Source organism: Globicephala melas, chromosome 9 (genome assembly GCF_963455315.2).
Source record: "Globicephala melas chromosome 9, mGloMel1.2, whole genome shotgun sequence".
NCBI classification, from domain to species: domain Eukaryota; kingdom Metazoa; phylum Chordata; class Mammalia; order Artiodactyla; family Delphinidae; genus Globicephala; species Globicephala melas.
The window spans coordinates 53,524,486-53,545,695 of record NC_083322.1 but is presented as its reverse complement, the minus strand read 5'-3'; the positions used below and the strand labels follow the sequence as shown (position 1 = coordinate 53,545,695).

Sequence of the window (21,210 nt, the reverse complement as noted above, 5' to 3'; positions counted from 1 at the left end):
CACTGATGCCATGCTTTCCTGTTTTTTTGTTATGGATCCTTCTTTAACCATATCTTTCCTTTAAATGTCAGTGGTATTTAGATGGGAAGGAGATACATGTATGTGTTTACTCTGTCGTAAATATATGGTGTAAGGTATTAGTCTAAACTAGGGATAACTAAACTTTTTCTGCAAAGGACCAGAGAGTAAATATTATAGGCTTTGTAGGCTATAAGATCTCTGTTGCAACTTCTCAACACTGCTGTTTTAGTGCAAAAGCAGCCTAGACAATATGTAAATGACTGGAAGTGGCTGTGTTTCAATAAAACTTGACTTACAAAAATAGGCAGTGGGCCAGGTTTGACCTATCCCTGAAACCAGTGGTTCTCAAACTTATCATGCATCAGAATCTCTAGAAGGACTTGATAAAACATAGATTGCTCTCCTCACCTCCAGTTTCTGACTCAGTAGGTCTAGAGTGGGGGTGGGGTGTCCCAGAATTTGCATTTTTAATAAGCTCCCAGGTGATGCTGATACTACTGGTCTGTGAACACACTTTGAGAAACACAGATCTAAATAACTTCTGTTTCCTAAACACCACCATCTCAACCATTTATTGATAATACAACTGTGTTCCTTGTTCATTTGTTCATTCATTTAACAAATATTTTATTGAGTTTCTCTTAGTGCCAGGCTCTGTTCTAGGTTGTGAGAATATTGTCATAAATAAGACAATGGCTCTGTTCTCGTGTGTGGGGGAACTAGACAACCAGACAAACACAAGTACACCTATAAAAGATATAACATTGGATAGTAATAAGAACTTCTTAAATAAAGCCAAGGGAAAGGGGAGAGTGGTACAGGAACAGAACTATTTTAGATAGGATAGTCAGGGGAGATCACTTGGAAGAGATGCCATCTGAATATAGATGTAATGATGTAAAAGAATGAATCTTGAGAAAGGTAGAACATTCCCAGCAGAAAAAATAGCAAGTATGAAGGCCTTAAGGTAGAAATGAGTTTGTGTTTGAGAAAAAGCAAGGGGACCAGTGTAATTGGAGTGATTTGCGTAAGGTAAAGAGTGGCAAGAGTTAAGTTCAGAAAAGTGGGCACGGTGCACATGTTTTAGGGATTTGTATCCCATAATAAAGAGTTTGCATTTTATCTTGTGTTATGGGAAGACATTGGAGATTTCTGTGCAGAGGAATGACATGATAACATTTACAGTTTTGAAGCATCACGTTGGGTGGGAAATACTTTGTGGGAGTGGTGGTGGTGGCAGGGGATGAAGATGAGGGTGGGAGCAGAAAGACCAGTTGGGAGGTTTCAAGAATTCTAGGAGAAGGACTATAGTTTTTTAAACCAAGATGATTTTAATGATGAGACACAGTTGGATGCAGAATATATTCTGATGGTGGAACCAGTAGGATTTGCTAATATATTTGATGTGGAAAGTGAGGTAAAGAGCAGTATTGAAGGTAGCTTTTAAGTGTCTGTTTTGAGAAGCTGGGTGGAGATGGGTAGGAAATTAAGATTTCATTTTTAGAACTTAATGTTTGAGATGCTTTTTAGACATTTAAGTGAAGTTGTCAGGAAAAGAGATGTAATAGTCTGGAGCTCAGATGAAAGGTCAAGGCTAGGGATATTAGTTTGGGACTGATCAACATACTTTTGATGTTTTATATTTAAGGCCATAGACTGAAGGAGATCACCTGCATTGTGGGTGTAGATAGAGAAGAGAGGGGGTCCACAAGTTAACGCTACTAACATCAAGATGATGGGGAAAGGAAGAGGAGCCAGAAAAGGAAACAGAGAAGGCATGTCAGAGAGTATGGTTTCCCAGAAGCCAAGTAAAGAAAATGTTTCAAGAAAGAAAGTCATCTCAGTTAAATGTTACTGGGTGAGCAAGTAAGATGAGGACTGAGACTTGATCACTTTGTGATCTTTTTTTTTTTGCGGTATGCGGGCCTCTCACTGTTGTGGCCTCTCCCGTTGCGGAGCACAGACTCCGGACGCGCAGGCTCAGCGGCCATGGCTCATGGGCCTAGCCGCTCCGCGGCATGTGGGATCTTCCTGGACTGGGGCATGAACCCGTGTCCCCTGCATCGGCAGGCGGACTCTCAACCACTGCGCCACCAGGGAAGCCCCACTTTGTGATCTTGACAAGAGAGCCTGCAGTGGAAGAGTGACGGATAAAGCTGTTAAGAATAGAAGAGAAAATGGAAGAAGAGGACACAGAGACACTGACTACAGTCAGCTCTCTCTATGGATTTCTGCTTCTGGCAGTGCTTGCCTAAGTTTTATATACGAATTCTGAGAACAACTAGAAAAGCAAGACTAATTACAAAATCTCTTTACCTGAAGGTATTGGATATCTAACAAAATGGTGAAAAACATTAAGTTTTGGAAGAGGACAGAAACCCAAAAGGGTAAAACCAACACTGAGGTCTACTTTTCCATTAGGAGATTATGAAGATGTAGTTGAGAGGCTGAGAAAGTGAACAGCACCTTTAACAGATTCAAGAGACTAACAGGCCAAAATATGTAATCCAGAGTGTGCCAACGGGGAGAACCAAGTAGTCATCTTCCACGAGGCTTTGAGTTGGAATCCCAAGAAGCTAACTCTTGGAATAAGTGTGAATCAGAAGTAGTTCAAGTTTGGCAGGGAGTGAAGCCCAGCTTCAAATAAACTCAGTCCTTAAAACTGAATTAAGGAAACCTCACATTGCTAGTGCCCCTTAAGTACTTGCCAGAAGAAAACATAAATTCTTGAGTAAGATAACATCATTCTAGGCCTCAAATTATTTTACAGTGTCTTAATATACAGTGTTTGACACTCAATAAAATAACCAGGCATATTAGGAGATTAAATGACATGAGTGAAAACAAAGGGAAAAAAAAACAAAGCCCTAACAGTAGAAACAGACTCAAAGGAGCATCAGATAATGGACTTATCTTTAAGATTCTTACTTTGCTCATGGAGATTAAGGTTAGATTAGGAAATCTGCCAGAAAATTGGAAGCTAGAAAAAAAAAACTGAAATTTCTAAAGCTGAATTTACCTGAAATTAAAAACTCAGTGGATGGATTTAATAATATTAGACATAGTTGAAGATAGAATTAGTGAACTAGGAGATAGGTAAAAATGATTATAAGAATGATATATAAAGAAAAAAAGGAATGGAAAATACAAAGAGAAGGTTATGAAATAAGAGCGTGAAAATGAACAAATGAAGAGTAAATCAAAATGGAGTCAGGAAGCCATGAAGGGAGGGCTCTCATGCACATATCCCTCACCCCAGCTTGCAGACCCCAGAAGGAAGAAAGAGATTTCCTTCTGATCCAGCAACAAGCTTCCCACTTCTTGCAGCCAATTAAAAAACAAAACAAAACAAAACCCGCCACAGCCCTCCCCAGTTTCCTCCTAAAGCATAATAAAAGCTGACCTTCCCTTTGTCTCCTTAGATTTGCTTATGGCTTTTTATAGTTTGCTTGTCCCAAATTGCAATTTCTCTGCTGTTATAGCATTTGGCTCATTTTAGATAGTTAAGACCTTGTTATTTCATTTTTAAGGTTGACAGGAAATAGAGTGTGAACATCTAGCATGAACAATTGGAAGAAGCAAGGGAGAGAGAAAATGAGACACAAGCAATATTTGAAAAGACAATGGCTGAGAATTTTCCAAGCTTGTTCATGAATATCAAATCACAGATTCAAGAAACACTACAAAATCCAACCAAGATAACTGAAAGGATAAACCACACTTAGCCTAACAATAGCAAAAGGACTGAAAACTAAGCCACAAAGAAAGGAAAAAAAAAAAACTAGCCACAGGAACCTCATGAAGCAAGTTAGAATGAGATTTCTCTTTTTTATCAGAAACAATGGAATTTTCTACAAAGTTTAGAAAGAAAATAACTGCCAAGCTAGATTTCTAAACATCTAAAAAAAAATCTGTCAATAATGAAATAAAGACATTTTCAGACCAAAAACTTGTGAAGAAAAGAATTTTTTCCAGCAGACATGAATTATGCACTGAAAGGAACACTAAAGATTTTTTTTTCCAGGTAGTGGAAAAAATGAAACCAGACGGGAACTAGGAGATGCAGAAAAGAATAAAGAGCAGCCAAAAGGGTAAATGTGTATAAATCTAAATGACTGTATAATACAGTAGTTATAATTTCTTTTGGGTCTATATATATATAGAATTAAAATACACAACAGAGAGAAACAAGTTTCTCACATTGTATTAGGAAAGGTAAAAGTGCCAGTTAATGTTGGGTTTTGCTAAATTGTGTGATCTCTAGAGTAACTTCTAAAAATAGTAAAAAAAAATGTATAACTGTTATAGAGGGGAAAACTGGAATAATGAATATTCTCAATCAGAAAAATGCTATATAATAAAGACATTAAGAACATAGAACTTGGTGAGGAAATAGGTAGCACACAGTAAGATGGTAGAATGAAGTCCAAACATGCCAATAATTACATTAAATATATATGGCCTAAATGCTATCATTAAAAACAAATATTACCAAACTGAATTTAAAAATGACAACTATATGTTGCTCTCAGAAGACATACCTAAAAATATGGGAAAACAGAAAGGTTGAAAGTAATAGGATGGGAAAATATATGCTGTGCAAGTACTAATCCAAAGAAAGTTGAATAGATAAATTAATATCAAAGTAAGCAAATATTAAAATTTTGTTTTAAAGTTTTACAGAGAAATGGGTCAAGAACTAAAGGGAGACATTGATTCAAAGTATTTTATTTACTTATTTTTCAATACTGTGTATTAATGGGAATAATACAGCAGAGATGGGTAAATTGATGACATAGGAAGGATGTGTATAAGCTTTTTAAGTAGAAAAGGGGATCAGATTTAATTCTTAAATGGAAGAGTTTGCCTTGGGGACAGGGACAGTGTTGTAATAAGTGGAGGTTAAGGGTACCAGATGCATGTACATTGGTGGATACATTTGCTGGTGAGAAGATGAGACAGTTCTTTTCTGATTATGTCTATTTCCTAACAAAAATTTACTGGTTGAGTGCAGGAGACAAGGTTATTATTGGTTTGAGCAGAGGGAAGGTATAATACAGCAGTTTTAACAAGAGGAAAACCAAATTCACTATGGAAATATACAAAGATTAGACAGTGTAGAGAGTTCGCTTAAATTTTCTATCATAAATTTAATGTGAGGCTAGTCAGTGTGGTAGGCAAGTCCATCTTCTTCAGTGAGGATGTAGAGTAGGTGAAGGGTTTAACCTGTGATGAGGTGAAGTGAGGTAAGACGTGGACACAGTTTCTCTTCATAAATGCTAATCTTCCCAGACTAAAGGAGACCTTCACGGCTCCCTCTGTCCTCTTTTATATGTATTAGGAGTGAGGTGGTGAGTTTCTGTAGCACTGGTTCTGCTGAAACGTACCTCTCAGCAAACTCTGTCCGACCCCACAGCTGGTTGTTCTCTGAAATTAGAATGAGGACTATTTAGCACTTTTGTTGCCAGCTGTGGGTCTAATTGTCAAATTTGAGAAAATAGGAAAGAACCCACTTTGAACTTCATAGCATTGCTACATCTGTCTGCAGAGACAGAACAAGCAGATACACTTAGACTCTTGTGGGATCCCAGCTCTAGGGTCTGGGAGGACAGATCATTCACTTGATGTGCGGGTTATATCAGCATCCCCCTTCTGCTGTCAATATCTTCCCCTTTACTTAAGAGACTTTGAGTAGGTTTTTGTGCCTTGCAAATAAGCAATCCCTGACAAAAAGATCCATTTCCTCATCTGTATAAATGAGGAAGCGTTTTCAAATCATGTACCATGGAGCTCAAGTTGTCACAGGGGCTTGTGAGCGGGGTGAAGACATAACAAAAAAGAACATCTCCTGGTCCTGTGAGCCCACTTCCACTCTGGCCCCTATTACGTGGTGGGCTTTTGTTAGGAATTTCACTCACATAAGTTCTATTTAAAAAAATGAAAATTATTCCTACTCTTCCAGCTCTTACACTGTGTAACTAACTCACCGTGTAAATCCATTATTATTTATCTTTTGTGATAGTACAACTTCAACTTACGAGGGAGATCTGAAATCATTTCCCAGGTCATGTGCTGGGGTACGTGCCAGTTGTTATGGCCGGATCATCACAAGCCTCAAGCTTCAATTCCTGGTTCTCTGACTCTCAGAAAACCTTGTCCAGTGAGTCACTCCCTGGTTCAGTCGAGGTGCAGGAGGGGGCATTGTTTCTAAGAAGACCAACAGCTTCCTCATCATTACCATTTTGGCACCTATGCTCCTTTCCCTTTTTCTCTTTCTTCAATGTTGTTCTAAATACAAACATTTTGCTGAGGAAGCCTCATTTCAGTGGGGTCATGCCTCTGGGTGAGGGATTAGTGAGCTCAGGTGATCTCATCAGTCTCTTCCAGTTGAATAATTTTATAGCTGCATGAACCGACAACTTGTCCTTGGCACAGTTCAAAGGGGTATCCATTAATAATTCTGGGAATGTCACATACTCACTGGCAATAACTGTGAGGCCTCCTTGACCAGCTAAAGTAATGGAATTAGCTGAGAAGAAGAAGGTAGTGGACTTTAGCCTCAGGTCATGTGTAATGGTCACAAGTCAGTGATTTATTAATTTATTCAAGCATAGGATTATTTTCAACAAATAAGAGATCAAATAATTTATTACCTCTTCAAAGGGGCTCTTGAAGACATCTGGAAAAACTGGCATAAAAAAGGAGAACCTAACATTAAATCCAAACTGGAAATTTTCTAACACTTTTACCTTGAAGACCAGTTTTAGAAAAAGCAGCTATTATATCTTGTTCATGTTCTTGGAAAAAAATTCTAGCATTAATGTTACCAATTAAAATTACATATTTTTGTTATTAATTCAAATGTTTAAGTTTAGAGATCCCATGCTCATTAGGCCATAATTTCTTACAGGCTTCCTTTGAAGTCTATGGTCTGAAAATCAGATCAGAATCACAAATTTCTTTTTTATTGTCTTAAAACAACATTAAATGTGACTCATTATTAAAATAATAAAAGACATCATTTTCATAGTTTTATTTTTTTAACTGAAGATTATAAGATCCCTATAGAGCAATGCTTAAAGAAAATAAACCCCAGCAGCCTTCATTTTGAGCAGAAAGGAAGCTCTGTTTGAGTAAGGAAGGCACTGGTCTCCTGGCCAGCAGTTTTCTAGGTGTTCTTTGTGCTCCAGGGAGACCCTGTGTGACTGTTCTCCATGACTGTGTTAAAAAAACACCTTATCAAAGGAGCAGAGAAATACCTTCCTTTTTCTTTTCACTGCCACAAACTATATGTGTTTCATAATTATATTTGTGTATGCTGAAACAAAAAAAACACACGGCATTCCTTAACAACTGTGTTTTGTAAACAGCATACAATGCACAGAATACTCATTCTGTTTTTGCTATGGTTAAAAATCTGCTTCTCCTGTAGAATTCCCTATCCTGTTTAATGGCATCATTCTCTAAGTCATTCAGGCTAATAGAATTCTAAAAGTCCCATCCTAAGCCTTTCTTCTTCTCACTTCTCATGGCCTATTGGTCATGAGTTCCTGGAAATTCAATCTTCCTACCATGTTTCATTAGCTCTCCTCTTTTATCCATCCCCCCTCTGCAACAACCTCTGTTTGGGAACTTAGTGCCTCTGTCCTGGGATACTGCTGTTGTCTACTTAGATATTCTTCCAGCCTTCCAACTTGCCTTCACCCTTTGCACCACTGCTCCCACGGCCCCTGACCCCTATCAAATCTATCTCCTGGATAGTCTATAGATAAATCTTTCTAAATTGCAAATATGATCATGTTAAGCTCCCATTTAAAGTTTTTCAGTGACTTCCCTATTCCCTAGAGAACAAAGTCCAAATTTAGTTTCATGTCATACAATGAACTTGTTGATCTGTCTGGCCTGTGTCCCTACCTAATCTGGTATTTCCTTCACCTGCTCTATTCCTGAATGTTAGTCCTTCCAATATATTCCATCCCATCATTTTACACCTCCATGCTTCTCACTATGCTACCTATCTTCCCATTCTAGCTGAAGGACACCTGCTTATACTTTAATCCCCAGCTCAAATAGTTCTTTTTTGGATCAACCTCACAGCTTCCTGACTTTGCCCTTCTAAACAGAGCTGGTCATTCCCTCTTTAGTGATACCAGTAAGCTAGAATTCATTGCTGTATTAAAATTTGTCTTCCCTATGAGACTGTGAGTAGGAACTAGGTCATTTCTATCTTGATATATCCTCTGTCTAGCACTGGGCCTGGTATATGGGAGGTGCTTTATACATTTTCATTGAGTAACAGGAAATCTAAGCTTGTACTAGAATATAATATTTATTCTTTTTAAGACAAATTTTATAGTTTTCTTCTGCTCATAACAATATTACCCAACAATTCTTAAAAATTCAGAAAAGATACAAAGAGTGAATGGTCTAGTTTTCAACAGCCCCTGAGTACAAATTGAATCTAGATGTTTTTGTGCTTTACTTCTAAGGCCCTTGTAGACTCCCTTTCTCCTATCACTGGGAATTCTGTGTTTCAGAATAGGTCTGTTGTCACTTATTACCATGGCTAACAGAGACAGGACTTCAGTGACCAAGCCAGAACTCAGATGTTGTCTCTACATTGACGTGCCACTTCAGGTTGGAACCCCGTTCCCAAGCTGCAGCCTCAATGCTATCTTAGTGCCAGGAAGGTTGAAAGTCGAGTTCTCCCTCTTAGAACTGGAGATGCTAACATTTTGCCATCTTGCAATGCAGTTGGGAATGCAGGTACTTGACTGCTGCATAGCAGAGCTGGTTGACTATGGTATGACATGTGTCAAGCTTAGTTAAGTGCTCCCATAGTTACATCTCCTTGCTGAATCTGATTTGCAATTCTAGAACCCCAGGGCTTCGGACCAGCAGGAACCCAGCCACACAGCAGGAGGTGAGCGAGTGAAGCTTCATCTGCCGCTCCCCATCACTCCCCATCACTCGCGTTACTGCCTGAACCATCCCCACCCCCAACTGGTCCATGGAAAAATTGTCTTCCATGAAAACGGTCCCTGGTGCCAAAAAGATTGGGGACCGCTGGTCTACTCTATTTCCAGTTGTGTACCCTAAACACTATCTGCAGACATGTATCTATACATCTGAATCCCAATAGTGTATAAAATTCAAATTTATGCTCCAGAAGGCTCCTTAGCCCCCGTGTAATAATGAATAATCATCCTTTGTAATAGAACAAAAAGTAAAAAAACTGAACTCCACTCAGTGAATGTTCTAATTGTTTTTCCTAATTTGTACCATTAGTATTAGCTCTATTATCTTTAATCATAATAAATAATTTATCTGTATAAAAGACAAGGTTTGCGTTAGTTTTGCTAATTATGGAAGACCTCTGAAGTATAGTTGGTTGGGTTAGCAAGCCCTGATAGTTGATGTATAGTTTGCTCTCTGATGACCTGGTTCATGGTATGCTTTGGCCAAGGTATTAAGGTAAGTTCAACCGAGTTGTACATAACTCAGATGTAGAAAACTGAATTTACCTTTTCTCCTGGAAAACCTGAGTTTTATTTTGCCTGGATGTGTATCTGATCTTATTCTATTGCTTTACTTGTGTAGTCATAAGCCATGTGTTTTTTGAGATGGGTGTTCCATTATGGGAAAATGAAAGTTCTTTAACAACAGTCATAAACATTGGATATACTAGTGTGGTAGACTCAGATAATAACTTTAAAAAATATTGAAGTATAGTTGATTTACAGTGTTGTATTAATTACTGCTGTACAGCAAAGTTATTCAGTTATATATATATATAATTTTTTTAATATATATTCTTTTCCATTACGGTTTATCATAGGGTATTTTTTTTTTTAATGGGAGTTTTTTTTTTTTAAACATATCTTGGATATGACCCCTTTGTAGCAATATTCTCTCCCACCCTGTAGCTTGCATTTTCACTCTCTTAATGGTATCTTTTGACAACTGTTTATTTAGTTCAATTTATCAAACTTTTCCTTAAAATCATAGGGTATTGAATATAGTTCTCTGTTCTATACAGTAGGACCTTTTAATTTGTCCATTCTATATAAAAAAGCTTACATCTGCTAACCCCAACCTCCCACTTCATCCCTCCCCCAACCCCATCCCCCTTGGCAATTAGTAGTCTGTTCTCTATGTCTGTGATTCTGTTTCTGTTTCCTAGATAGTTCATTTGTGTCATATTTTAGATTCCACATATAAGTGATATCATATGGTGTTTGTCTTCCTCTTTTTGACTTACTTCACTTAGTATGATAATCTCTAGTTGCATCCATGTTGCTGTAAATGGCATTATTTTGTTCTTTTTTTATGGCTGAGTAGTATCCCATTGTATATATGTACCACATCTTCTTTATCCATTTATTTCTCGATGGACATTTAGGTTGTTTCCATGTCTTGGCCATTGTAAATAGTGCTGCAATGAACACTGGGGTGCATTATCTTTTTGAATTATAGTTTTGTCCAAATATATGCCCAGGAATAGGATTGCTGGATCATATGGCAATTCTATTTTTAGTTTTCTGAGGAACCTCCATACTGTTTTCCACAGTGGCTGCACCAACTTATATTCCCACCAACAGTGTAGGAGGGTTCCCTTTTCTCCACACCCTCTCCAGCATTTGTTATTTGTAGACTTTTTAATGATGCCCATTCTGACTGGTGTGAGGTGGTACCTCATTGTAGTTTTGATTTGCATTTCTCTAATAATTAGCAATGTTGAGCATTTTTTCATGTGCCTATTGGCCATCAGATAATATCTTTTTTTCATGGTTCGTGATAACTTTTAAGGAGTGGCAAGGACTGGTATTTCAAGGCCTTTTATTATTTATAATGCTATGTAGTCTGACAAATGAGATATGATTATTTTTTATGCTCAGCTTTACTAAACATAGAGAATGTGATAAAGGTTATTTAACTTCTCGCTTTGAAACACATCTGCAAGGAAATACACATATTTCAAACATTACCCATAAACAAAGAGATAGGTTAAGATCCTCAAGTGGTCATTTTATTAAACAAATACAAATTTGAAGTGTTTATGATAAAATATATCAATATTGGACAAAAATGTGTGTAAACAGCAATTCTACAACTGGGAAGACATCTTAGTTTTGTTAATGTTGGTGACATCCTCCCAACCATGTCTAATCTTCAGTATCTTCTTTCTCAAGCATGGCAGGAGTAGTATGGCTTTGCATATCAGGACAACAGTCGGAAGGAAAACAGCTATCATAAAATTTGGAGGTGTATACCATACAAATTGTTTTATATCTACCCATTTATTCCAGGCAAAAACCAATGCATGTATTGTGCCCAGCAGAAGGGAAACAATTCCTAGTTTGCTCTGCAAAAGAAAAAAGAATTATCTTGGTGAGATTGGTTCATTTAGAGTTTATTCCATCCTATATCATCTAGATCTGTTTTGTTGCTTGGAAATTCTTCCATTCATCTCCATTTGTTTTCCTATTACGTTTCTCGACAATGTCCACTCATATTTCCACTCTTTTTACGTGTGGGTAATGCCTTTGTCTCCAGGCTATCTAAGTTGAGAAAATTCACAACCATTCTCCTTTTGGTCTCAGAAAATCGATAACATTGCCTTCCCTTTCTCCATACCTTGTTCTTCTCTCTTATGACATTTATTTTATGATGCTTTGTCTCTTGTGCATTTGCCTTAATTCTGCTTATCAAGAGACACCTAAACTCAGAGACTCTGTCTGACTCATCACAGGATCCCTGCAGAATCAACACAATGCTGTGCACATTTCAGGTGCTCAATAAATATTGGTGGGTTGACTGAAGATCAGTGCAAAAATCAACTTGATATTAGTGATCTTTATCAATTACAAAGGCAACTAAAGTGATTGTGATTTTGGTATATTAATACTAAAGTGAATGAGCTTGGTCTTTGTTAAAAAAAATCAAACATTTTGATAAAGTGGAAAAATACCAACAATTATTTCAATGTTTGAACGAAACATAGAGATATGGAGATGTGAAGAAAAATATCAGCTTGCATTGGGATACTTGGCACCATCCAGATAAAGTTACTTAAAAAGAATTGTTCAGGGCTTCCCTGGTGGCGCAGTGGTTGAGAGTCCGCCTGCCGATGCAGGGGACAGGGGATCGTGCCCGGGTCTGGGAAGATCCCACATGCCTCGGAGCGGCTGGGCCCGTGAGCCATGGCCGCTGGGCCTGCGTGTCCGGAGCTTGTGCTCCGCAACGGGAGGGGCCACAGCAGTGAGAGGCCCGCGTACCGCAAAAAAAAAAAAAAAGAATTGTTCACCTATGTAGTTTTATGGAATTCTGGCAATAGCTCTTCTAGATATCTTCTGACTTCTATTCACTTTACAGGAAATGTTCACTAGACTGTCAGAATGAATCCAACTCACAGTTATTCAGCAGTAAGCCCCAATGAATATAACCAAATAGCTAAGTTTATATTTTCAGATATAAATCTCCAAGGTAAATCATAAAGTAGCCAGTACTTAGATTGTAAATGAAAAGTTGCTAGGTCATTAATTGAAAAATATATGTAATTAGTTGAAGATTAATTTACCAAATGTGTATTGTATACATCTTATGGGCTAGGTATTGTACACAGAGTGGAATGAGTTGGGTTGTCGAGATACAGCGCTTGAATTTGTAATTAAATCTGTAAAGTGATGCACAGCATATGTGTGACAGGCAGAGCAATGTAAGAAGAGAGTTATTTAATGAGGAACAGACAACTCCAATGGCTATCAAGCTAAACCTACAAAATCAGCAAATATTGCATCTGGAAAATGTGGCACCATCTCTAAACCACATTCAAATAATTCAGATGGAGACATTCTTTCCAGCTTAATCAGATGTCCTGATAAGGTGTCTGTTGGAGTACATGCATGGATGTGTACAAAGGATAGTGAGGATTAACTGACTTTGTGGGAATTTCCAAAGATGTCCACCCATAAAAGTTAAAGCTATGTATATAATTTTAAAAATCTTGGCAGCGCTTAGGACTGAATTAAGTTTAGTCCTTTGAATCTTGTCAGACCTGGATCCCATTGTTCTTTCTAGGGTATAATCTACCACTAGGAAGTTAACCTCAGTAAATCTGAGGCAGTTTTGAATTCCAGGAATATTGAGTAACTTCAAGTGAATAAGCTACATAAAATGTAACTTGGAAAAAGAAGCTTTTAAAATTAGATATTACAATACCTTTGGTAGATAAAACTCCATATTTCAAGGAGGAGAGTACAAAGCTGTGTAACTTAAAAGGCATGAATAAAATCAGAGGATAGGCCAAATTTTTTTTTTTACTTTTGGAGAACTAAGAAAACAATATTGAATTTCTAAAATATCACATTTGTTGTTATTAGATAGACAGCTTTGTTCAAAGCTTGTCCAACAAGCTTCAAATGTTAGAAATAATATTTTTCTTTGAGTAATGCCTCTTATATATGTCTAGAAAACACCTCTCCTGTTTATCAGCAAGAGGGAAAAATGATAGGAGAGTACATTTTTAATTGGAACAAGTGTGAGATCTTTGCTATTGGAAAACCATCTATTATTTTTTTACGGGGTAAAGTCAATATACTTGAGGATATTGTAAGCTTAAAAAGATTTACCTCTCTGAGGGACCACAGTTTTTTTAATATATAATTTACCTGAATATAGTGAAATTCTCTCCATGTCAAAGAGTCGCTCACAGATGGAATAGATGTCACAGCCAACAGAGCCAGTATTGCAAGTGTCACAATTCCTAGAGACACATAAATTTCCATTCTCCAAACGTCATGCTCGATCCAGGCATCTTCTTTATTTTGTTGGACCTAAGAGAGGGTGAAAAGAGGAAGGAAAAAATGCAAACAACACTTGTTTCCAGTATAAGAACCTCCTTCTACACTCCCTCTACTATGGAGGACCTGATGACTAGGGGCCTCCACAAATTTATGACTTTATTTTTGCATTTCTCTAAGAGAAATGACATAGGAGCTATTGATCTTTTTCCTTGAACACAAAATTTATATAATCTGTTTTATTAATTTATATAATAGTTATTTGTTGGTTAGAATTGTCATATGTGTGTATATATGGTAAATAAGCAGAAAATAGGAACAATTAGCATAAAAAAGAAATCTTCTGAGGGTGGTAGAAGATTGAAATGTGGCTCGGTCCATGAACAAAATACTTGTTTATGTTGTTAAAGTTGTAGTTTACTATTTTCAGCTTAGAAAACTTTCCTCAAAGTAGAATTATACAACCAAGCCCCAGTGAAGAGTTATAATAAAAAATTTTAAAAAGCAGATTACTTTCTCAACACAGGGTTTCAACAGAGGTTTGGGGTACTGATATTAAAATAAGAAACAGTTAATTTGTTAGGAGACTTAGACTTTTTAGTTTAGTGATATTGTCAGTAATGTCATCCTACCTGTTGATATGCCCAGTTTAGCAACTTGTATCTGTAGGATCGTCTCATTGGATAGGATAAGCTGTAAACTGCATGCAGTACAGCAAAAAAGAAACTGAGAAGACCAAATTGCTTTCTTGTTACCATCCACCTATCCAACCAATGTGGAAATTTCTTATACTTGGTTCCATTATGAAGCTGCACAACTGCTGCTATCACACCTGGCAAATAAACCAGTGCCAAGAGGGTGATGGAAACCATTGGCAAGACTTTGTTGATGACCAGGATTGGAATTTTATAAAAATACTGTTGATGGGAAGTTACAAAAGGGTGAATTATTTCCCTCAGAAGAGTGTAAAGAAAAGTCAGAGATGATACGATAGCAGCGACTTTAATTGGTAAACGCCACTTTGGAAAGAGTTCCTGTTTGTGCTGAAGCTCTGGGGGGCAATCAAATTCATCACAATGGGTTGTTTGGTGCAAGTGCAAAAGCACAGGTCCTTTCGGTGCACTGGTCTCTCTTGAATCCTTATTCTACAAAGGAAAGAAAATGAACATCTTAAAATTGAACAAAACAATGGGATGTCTCTCAAACTAATTACTTACTGCTCATTGTACGTATCAGTAAAAAGGGACATTTTGAACCTTGCTTTTGGATACTGGTTAGTGGAAGGTGGCATAGACTATGTGGCAATGATCAAAGGTATACTTAGTTATCCTACCTTACTGGAGGTTCTCCATAATTTCTGTTACTCATTTTTCTTTAAGTCAAAAGAAATACATGCTTCAGATACCTCCACTAGAGCTCAGACCATTGTGTTTCTATCTTGAAAGTGTAAAAGAATGAAATAATGCAACTGGGAAACAAAAACTGAAAAACTTTAAAAAAAATCCAGCAATCGTTGGTAAAAATAATAACACTTGTAAGTAGTCATAGTTGTATTTGTTTTATAATTTCTTTTGGTTACTGGACAACCCTCTGCAAACTCCATTCATTCAAGTACAAAGGAACAGGAATAATATAGTCATCACTATTAGATAAAAATATGTAATTTCCATCGTGTAATCTTTTTTTAAATTAATGTTTATTGGAGTATAGTTGATTTACAATGTTGTGTTAGTTTCTGCTGTACAGCAAAGTGAATCAGTTATACATATATGTATATCCACTATTTTTTAGATTCTTTTCCCATATAGGTCATTACATTACAGAGTATTGAGTAGAGTTCCCTGTGCTATACAGTAGTTTCTTATTAGTTATCTATCTTATATATAGTAGTATGTATATGACAATCCCAATCTCCCAATTTATCCCTCCCCCCATCATGTAGTCTCATATTCATAAAATATCTCATTTGTATAAGTACTAATAGATGAATAGTCTATTAAAATGGTACAAAGGCTATATAAGTAGTTAAATCCCACAGGGATGATTTATTTCCTGAGAAAGTTATATTTCTTTACCCAGTTGCATTTCTAGGTAGTCAACAATTCAAAAGAAGTTTGCACTGAATATTACATCACTTCCCCAACTGACTGACATACCAGCAAATTAAAAAAAAAAAAAACCCTCAAAATAAGAACTTATAGCAGAGTGTTTCATATTGTGTTACTTTATGAATAAATTCACTTTCTCACCTAATATGTTATTCCTAATTTCTTATAGCTCTAGATGTAGACCCATAACATTTTAATGCTCAGAATGATGTTAGTGATTATCTTGTTCATTTCCTCATTTTATGCAGAGTGACTTTAATTCGCATAGTTCTCTATAATTTTTAGTGTTTAAAAATGACCTCTTGGGCTTCCCTGGTGGCGCAAGTGGTTGAGAGTCCGCCTGCCGATGCAGGGGACACAGGTTCGTGCCCCAGTCTGGGAAGATCCCACATGCCGTGGACCGGCTGGGCCCGTGAGCCATGGCCGCTGAGCCTGCGCGTCTGGAGCCTGTGCTCCGCAATGGGAAAGGCCACAACAGTGAGAGGCCCGCGTACCACAAAAAAAAAAAAAAAAGAAAAAAAAAAAAAAATGACCTCTTGCCATTTGACTTTTACTTTCAGTAACAAATCACTATTACATCCAATGCTTTTTCCAGTTACTCCATTTAGAAGGGAGTTGAGCATTATACAGCTTCTGCCACCTCTGCATGTTAAAACAATCAATGGATATCAATTTTCTGGTTATGGGTGAAGAATCATGGAACAGCAAGTAAGACTTGAAAAATGAAAATGATTTTATTTTATGCACACTTATTTTAGACAGTATGTACTTGTACTACCTTATTTTTCCTATTAAGATAATTAAGATAAAATAAATACTTTCTGTTAAAACTGTAGTTGAGATCAGTTAGAAAGGTAAAAAGAGTTTGGAAGCAAAATTTTCCACCACTTGTTCAGTTAAATAATTTAGTAAGAAACATTTAATCTTGATGTGGGGCAAAAGTGTGACAAATGATTCTTATTCCAAAGTTGAATTTATTTAGTTAAACAGTGAATCATCAATTAACTTGATGATCTCTTGGTAAACTACCATGGAGCCTATGAAAAAAACAGTTTACAAAACTACTATTATATGGGCATTAATGACTTTTTCAAAAAACTTAGACCCACAGAATGTTAGAAAGAGTTGGAAGGGCTTTGGAGATGATCTGGTCCAACTCTCTCACTTTATAGGTAAACCAAGACCCAGGATTTTCAGTAACTTACTCAAGGTTATTCAGCTAAGTCCATGACAGTCAAGGTACAACTCCTCTCATAGCCCACACTGCCCTTTAGCCATCACAGTATCAGTGCCAGGAATCAGAGTAAAGATATCAGCAGACTAGGGTGAAAATCACTTTTATAACACTAGGAGATATAGAACAGCATTTGAATTATTTATAGATTTTAATTAATTAATTAATATTATTATTTTACCAAATAACCATCTTCTTCTCGATTTCTCCTGAACTTCATTTTCCAAAGTTCTTCTTGGTTTGTGATGTCTTGTCTGCTCTCCATTAATTCTATAAAATAGTATGGCCTCAGCCACCTGTGCAAATAAAAATAATTATCTTCTTCACATCTATGCTATTTATGATATTAATGTTTGATAGGGCAATATGAAAAATTTACTCATATAAGGGCTAGAGTGGCAGATAAAGTGCAATTTAAAATATAGACTGATTGACTCATTTAACCTCACATTATAATCTATAAGAATTCAAACAAGGGCCCTTGTGTCAATAGTGTTTTTCTTTGTCCAACTATCAGTGCAATGAATGACCCAGGTGTCTATATGGAATTCAAAGGGTCAGATGTTGCCTTTTATTTTAGGAGACTTTAACTCCAGGTGCTCATTCGGAGGAAAGTCAACTCCCCTCAAAGGTAAATATAATTAGGAATGTAGTTTTTTGAGAATAACAATGTTGTCAGTGGAGGTTGGAGTTTGCTGATATAAGATTATATTTCAGGAAGTTGTGTTTAATAGACTTTTGGGGTTGACACTGGAATCTGAAATAATGGTGAAATGATTTTATGGGGAAATGTACTCTGAGTTTCAGAAAATGAACAGAATAGACACTCTCGGTAAGGTGAATGCTGATAGCAGCACAAAGGACTGAAAGGTTGTGTTTTAGGAGTGCCATTTTCCCATCGGAGTCACAGCCTGGTTTTTGTTGATAAGACAAGCGTTGCTAGCATATTTAAATATGCTAGCATATTAACCCTGTGGAAATTATTTTGTCACACTTCCTGCCTGATAAAAGAATCTTTTCCTTAACACTGTCCACAGATCCTCATTTGGGCTTGGTGTAACATTTTTTAGGAAAGGGAAACATATGATGTCACAACATTATTCACTGTTTTATTAGTTCTAAATTAATTTCCAGAGGAATACATTGCCAATTTATTCTTTATGAAATCCAGTAAGAAAACAGATTAGATATATAACCATTTGATTGACAGAAACATTCCAAGTGTTTCTGAATTTTAGACCATCTGTAATACTTTATTAAGTGGAAAGTTGTTTCTAGCAGTTTAAAACACTTAAAACATTCTCCAACTTTTAAAGGTTTGATCTTCACAGAGAATAAAGAGGAGTCATCTTTACATAATGCCAACATGTGCCTTTGTTGAAGTGCTCTAAGAACATTTTCCATATGTTACTTATTTCAAAATTTCACAATATTCATGCTGAGAATATTTTTTTTTGGTCCACCCACATTCTTTCCCCACTATTTTATGATCTAAAACATTTCCTCCATCCAGAGAAATGCCCTCCTTTGGCCACAGAAGTGGGCATATGACTCAGTCTTGACTAATGACAGTTCTCTATTCTGCTCATCACACTGATTGGCTTAGGGATGGCATACAACTCTAGTCGAACCAATTAGAGTCCTTCTCTGATGTTTATATTTGGAAATGAAAGATAAAGAGAAGATGTCTTTAATATTCTGTTATATTGGGATGATAGAAGCCTACCGTGCTTTCTTCTACACGCTGTAAGGAGGAAGATGTCTTCAAAAGGATAGAAGAAAGCCAACACACAGAAGCCTAAGCAAGAAATGGGGAAAGACACAGAAGAGTCCTGGCATATTTAAATATTTAGAGTTTCTGAGACCAGATCCTGAATTTTTCAGTTACACAAGCCAATACAATCCCTATTTTGCTTAAGTTAGTTTGAGTAAGGTGTATATCACTGGCATTTGAAAGAGTTCTGAGTAAAGCCTATGCCAATCTTCAAGTATCTATGAACTCTAATCTATGACAGACATTGAGGAGGAAAAAGAGAAATGAGATTTCGTGTCTGCTCTGGAGGGGTTTTACAGTCTATCTGCTTAAGAAGTATTATTCCAAATCATTTGGTGATTTAACCAACATTATTAATATAGTAATTTGGGGGTGTGAATATGACTAGGAATACAAGTTTTACTTACTGTAATCAAATACAAGAAATAATTCACCATGCTTGGGAGATGTGTTAACTGTGAGTTTCAGGATGGCAGAGATGTTAACATACAAATCTACACTTTTTCAATATTAAGTCATTAACTATACTGTGAACAACCAGGTAGGCAGTGGGAATATAAAGTTAAATGACATGGAGACTCTGCTTTCAAAAAGCTTAAAGTCTAGGAGAGAAGGCAGACATTTCAAGAACTGACTGCATGGTAGTGCAATGCATCGGAAAGGAAGACAAAGTTTCATGGACAGATGGTGGCGTGGGAAGGGTGAGGGCTCTCTTCAGGACCTGGTCCTGGAGCATCTAGCAAGTTGGTAGTATTTGCTGATTGAGGGCCACTTTGCACAGAATCTGGGTGAAAAGCCAGAGTGGCCCTGGAGAGGTATCCAACCATTCGTCCGCATGGTAGGGAGACCATACTGAAGAGCAAAGCCAAGGAAAAACCCCGGGCAGTTAGGGAGCTTGTTGACTGTGTCACCCACAGTCCACCTTGTACCCTGAAGCCAAGAAAATAAAATATCAGTCAAATAAAATATGTTGGTTTCCCTCAGACATTAACCAAATATATAATTTAAATTCTACAATAAAATCTTTTCATCAACAAAAACAACAGGAAACAGCACAGTATTCAGATGTTAGGAACGCCAGAATTTGATCCAAAGTTCTCTTTCGTCTCCATTAAAAAGCAAAGCCTATTTCTGATGTGACTGTTCCATTTTGCTGTACCAGGACCTGACGTTCCTGCTAAATATTGACACAGTCCAACTGACTTATGTTTATGTTGAAGAATTTGGAATATGAAGACACTCAATGACCGGGATACATGGTCAGTTGCATTGCATTTCCAAATCTTCTATACTTTTAACTGCAAACTTACTTTACCACATTTAACTATGAGAAGGGGAGATGTTTTTCTTCACTGGGCTGTGTTGTTAGGCCTTGCTTCCTTCGTGTGCTAAACGAATGACCTTTTATTCAATAAGGATTTTTTTTTTTTTTTTTACAAAAAGAACAGAGTCAGGAATTTGCAAGTGTTCGTAAATTTTATGTCTACAAACTCCTTCCAGTGGATTTCACACCTGACACATATAAAGCCTTGATTGAATATTTGGAGGAAACCTGAATCCTAACTGAGATCCTGAAAGAGTCGGACTAATGTTCCAAGGACTTAAAATGAAAACTCTCTGTTACTAGGAAACTTGAAGACGAGTTGCACGGTTTTAAGTAGTACGTACCAATCATTCATCAATACTATGCAAACTCGTGGCGATTTTGCCAAGTTGGAAAACTTGCCATCAGAACCCAACCTAAGGACAAACTTAATAACTCATCCTATCCCCTGAGTCCCCAGAGAAAAGGCTTTCCTGTGAGTCCCCGGCTCCCAGCCCCTGGACAAGCCACAATAGAGAGGTGTGCTCCGCGGAGAGCTCGCTGGAAGGCAGCGTGTCCCAGAGCAGCGCGCAAGAGGCAAACTGAGCTGCCCTCGCCCCGAAGCGCCACTACTTCAGTCCTGGGAGGGCTCGCAACCCCCTACACTCCTCCCGATGCTGGGAGCCGGTGCCCGGCCTCGCAGGGACACCGAGCGGCAGGGAACAAGCAGCGAGCCAGAACGATTCAAGGGACTCACCCTTCTCTCGGCGTGATCTGACGGTAAGTCGCGGCCGCAGCACCGGCCCGGAGGTGCCCAACCCCGCTCGGCGCCCGAACCTCCAGAGCGCGAGCCTGCTCTGCCTGGGCAGACTCCGCCTCCTTGTCAATTGTCCGTCCGGCGCCACCTGCCGGTGCCGGGCGTCCGCAGGGCTCCTGCTTGGCTGGACAGTCCTGGGAAGGTCCCAGAG

General features: G+C 37.6%; 1 protein-coding gene and 1 long non-coding RNA gene across 2 annotated transcripts in view; one reads left to right on the top strand and one right to left on the bottom strand.

The window, feature by feature from the left end:
* LOC115853930 (uncharacterized) overlaps positions 1-21,210 on the top strand; it is a 293,304-nt gene that overhangs the window by 29,153 nt on the left and 242,941 nt on the right. The window lies entirely within an intron of this gene.
* Positions 11,118-21,086, bottom strand: STEAP1 (STEAP family member 1). Its single transcript, XM_030857351.2, has 5 exons — positions 21,000-21,086; positions 17,347-17,461; positions 14,456-14,968; positions 13,692-13,856; positions 11,118-11,386 (listed from the first exon to the last, which is right to left on the bottom strand). The coding sequence occupies exons 2-5, from the start codon at positions 17,428-17,430 to the stop codon at positions 11,129-11,131; spliced, it is 1,020 nt and encodes a 339-aa protein (XP_030713211.2). The 5' UTR covers positions 17,431-17,461; positions 21,000-21,086; the 3' UTR covers positions 11,118-11,128.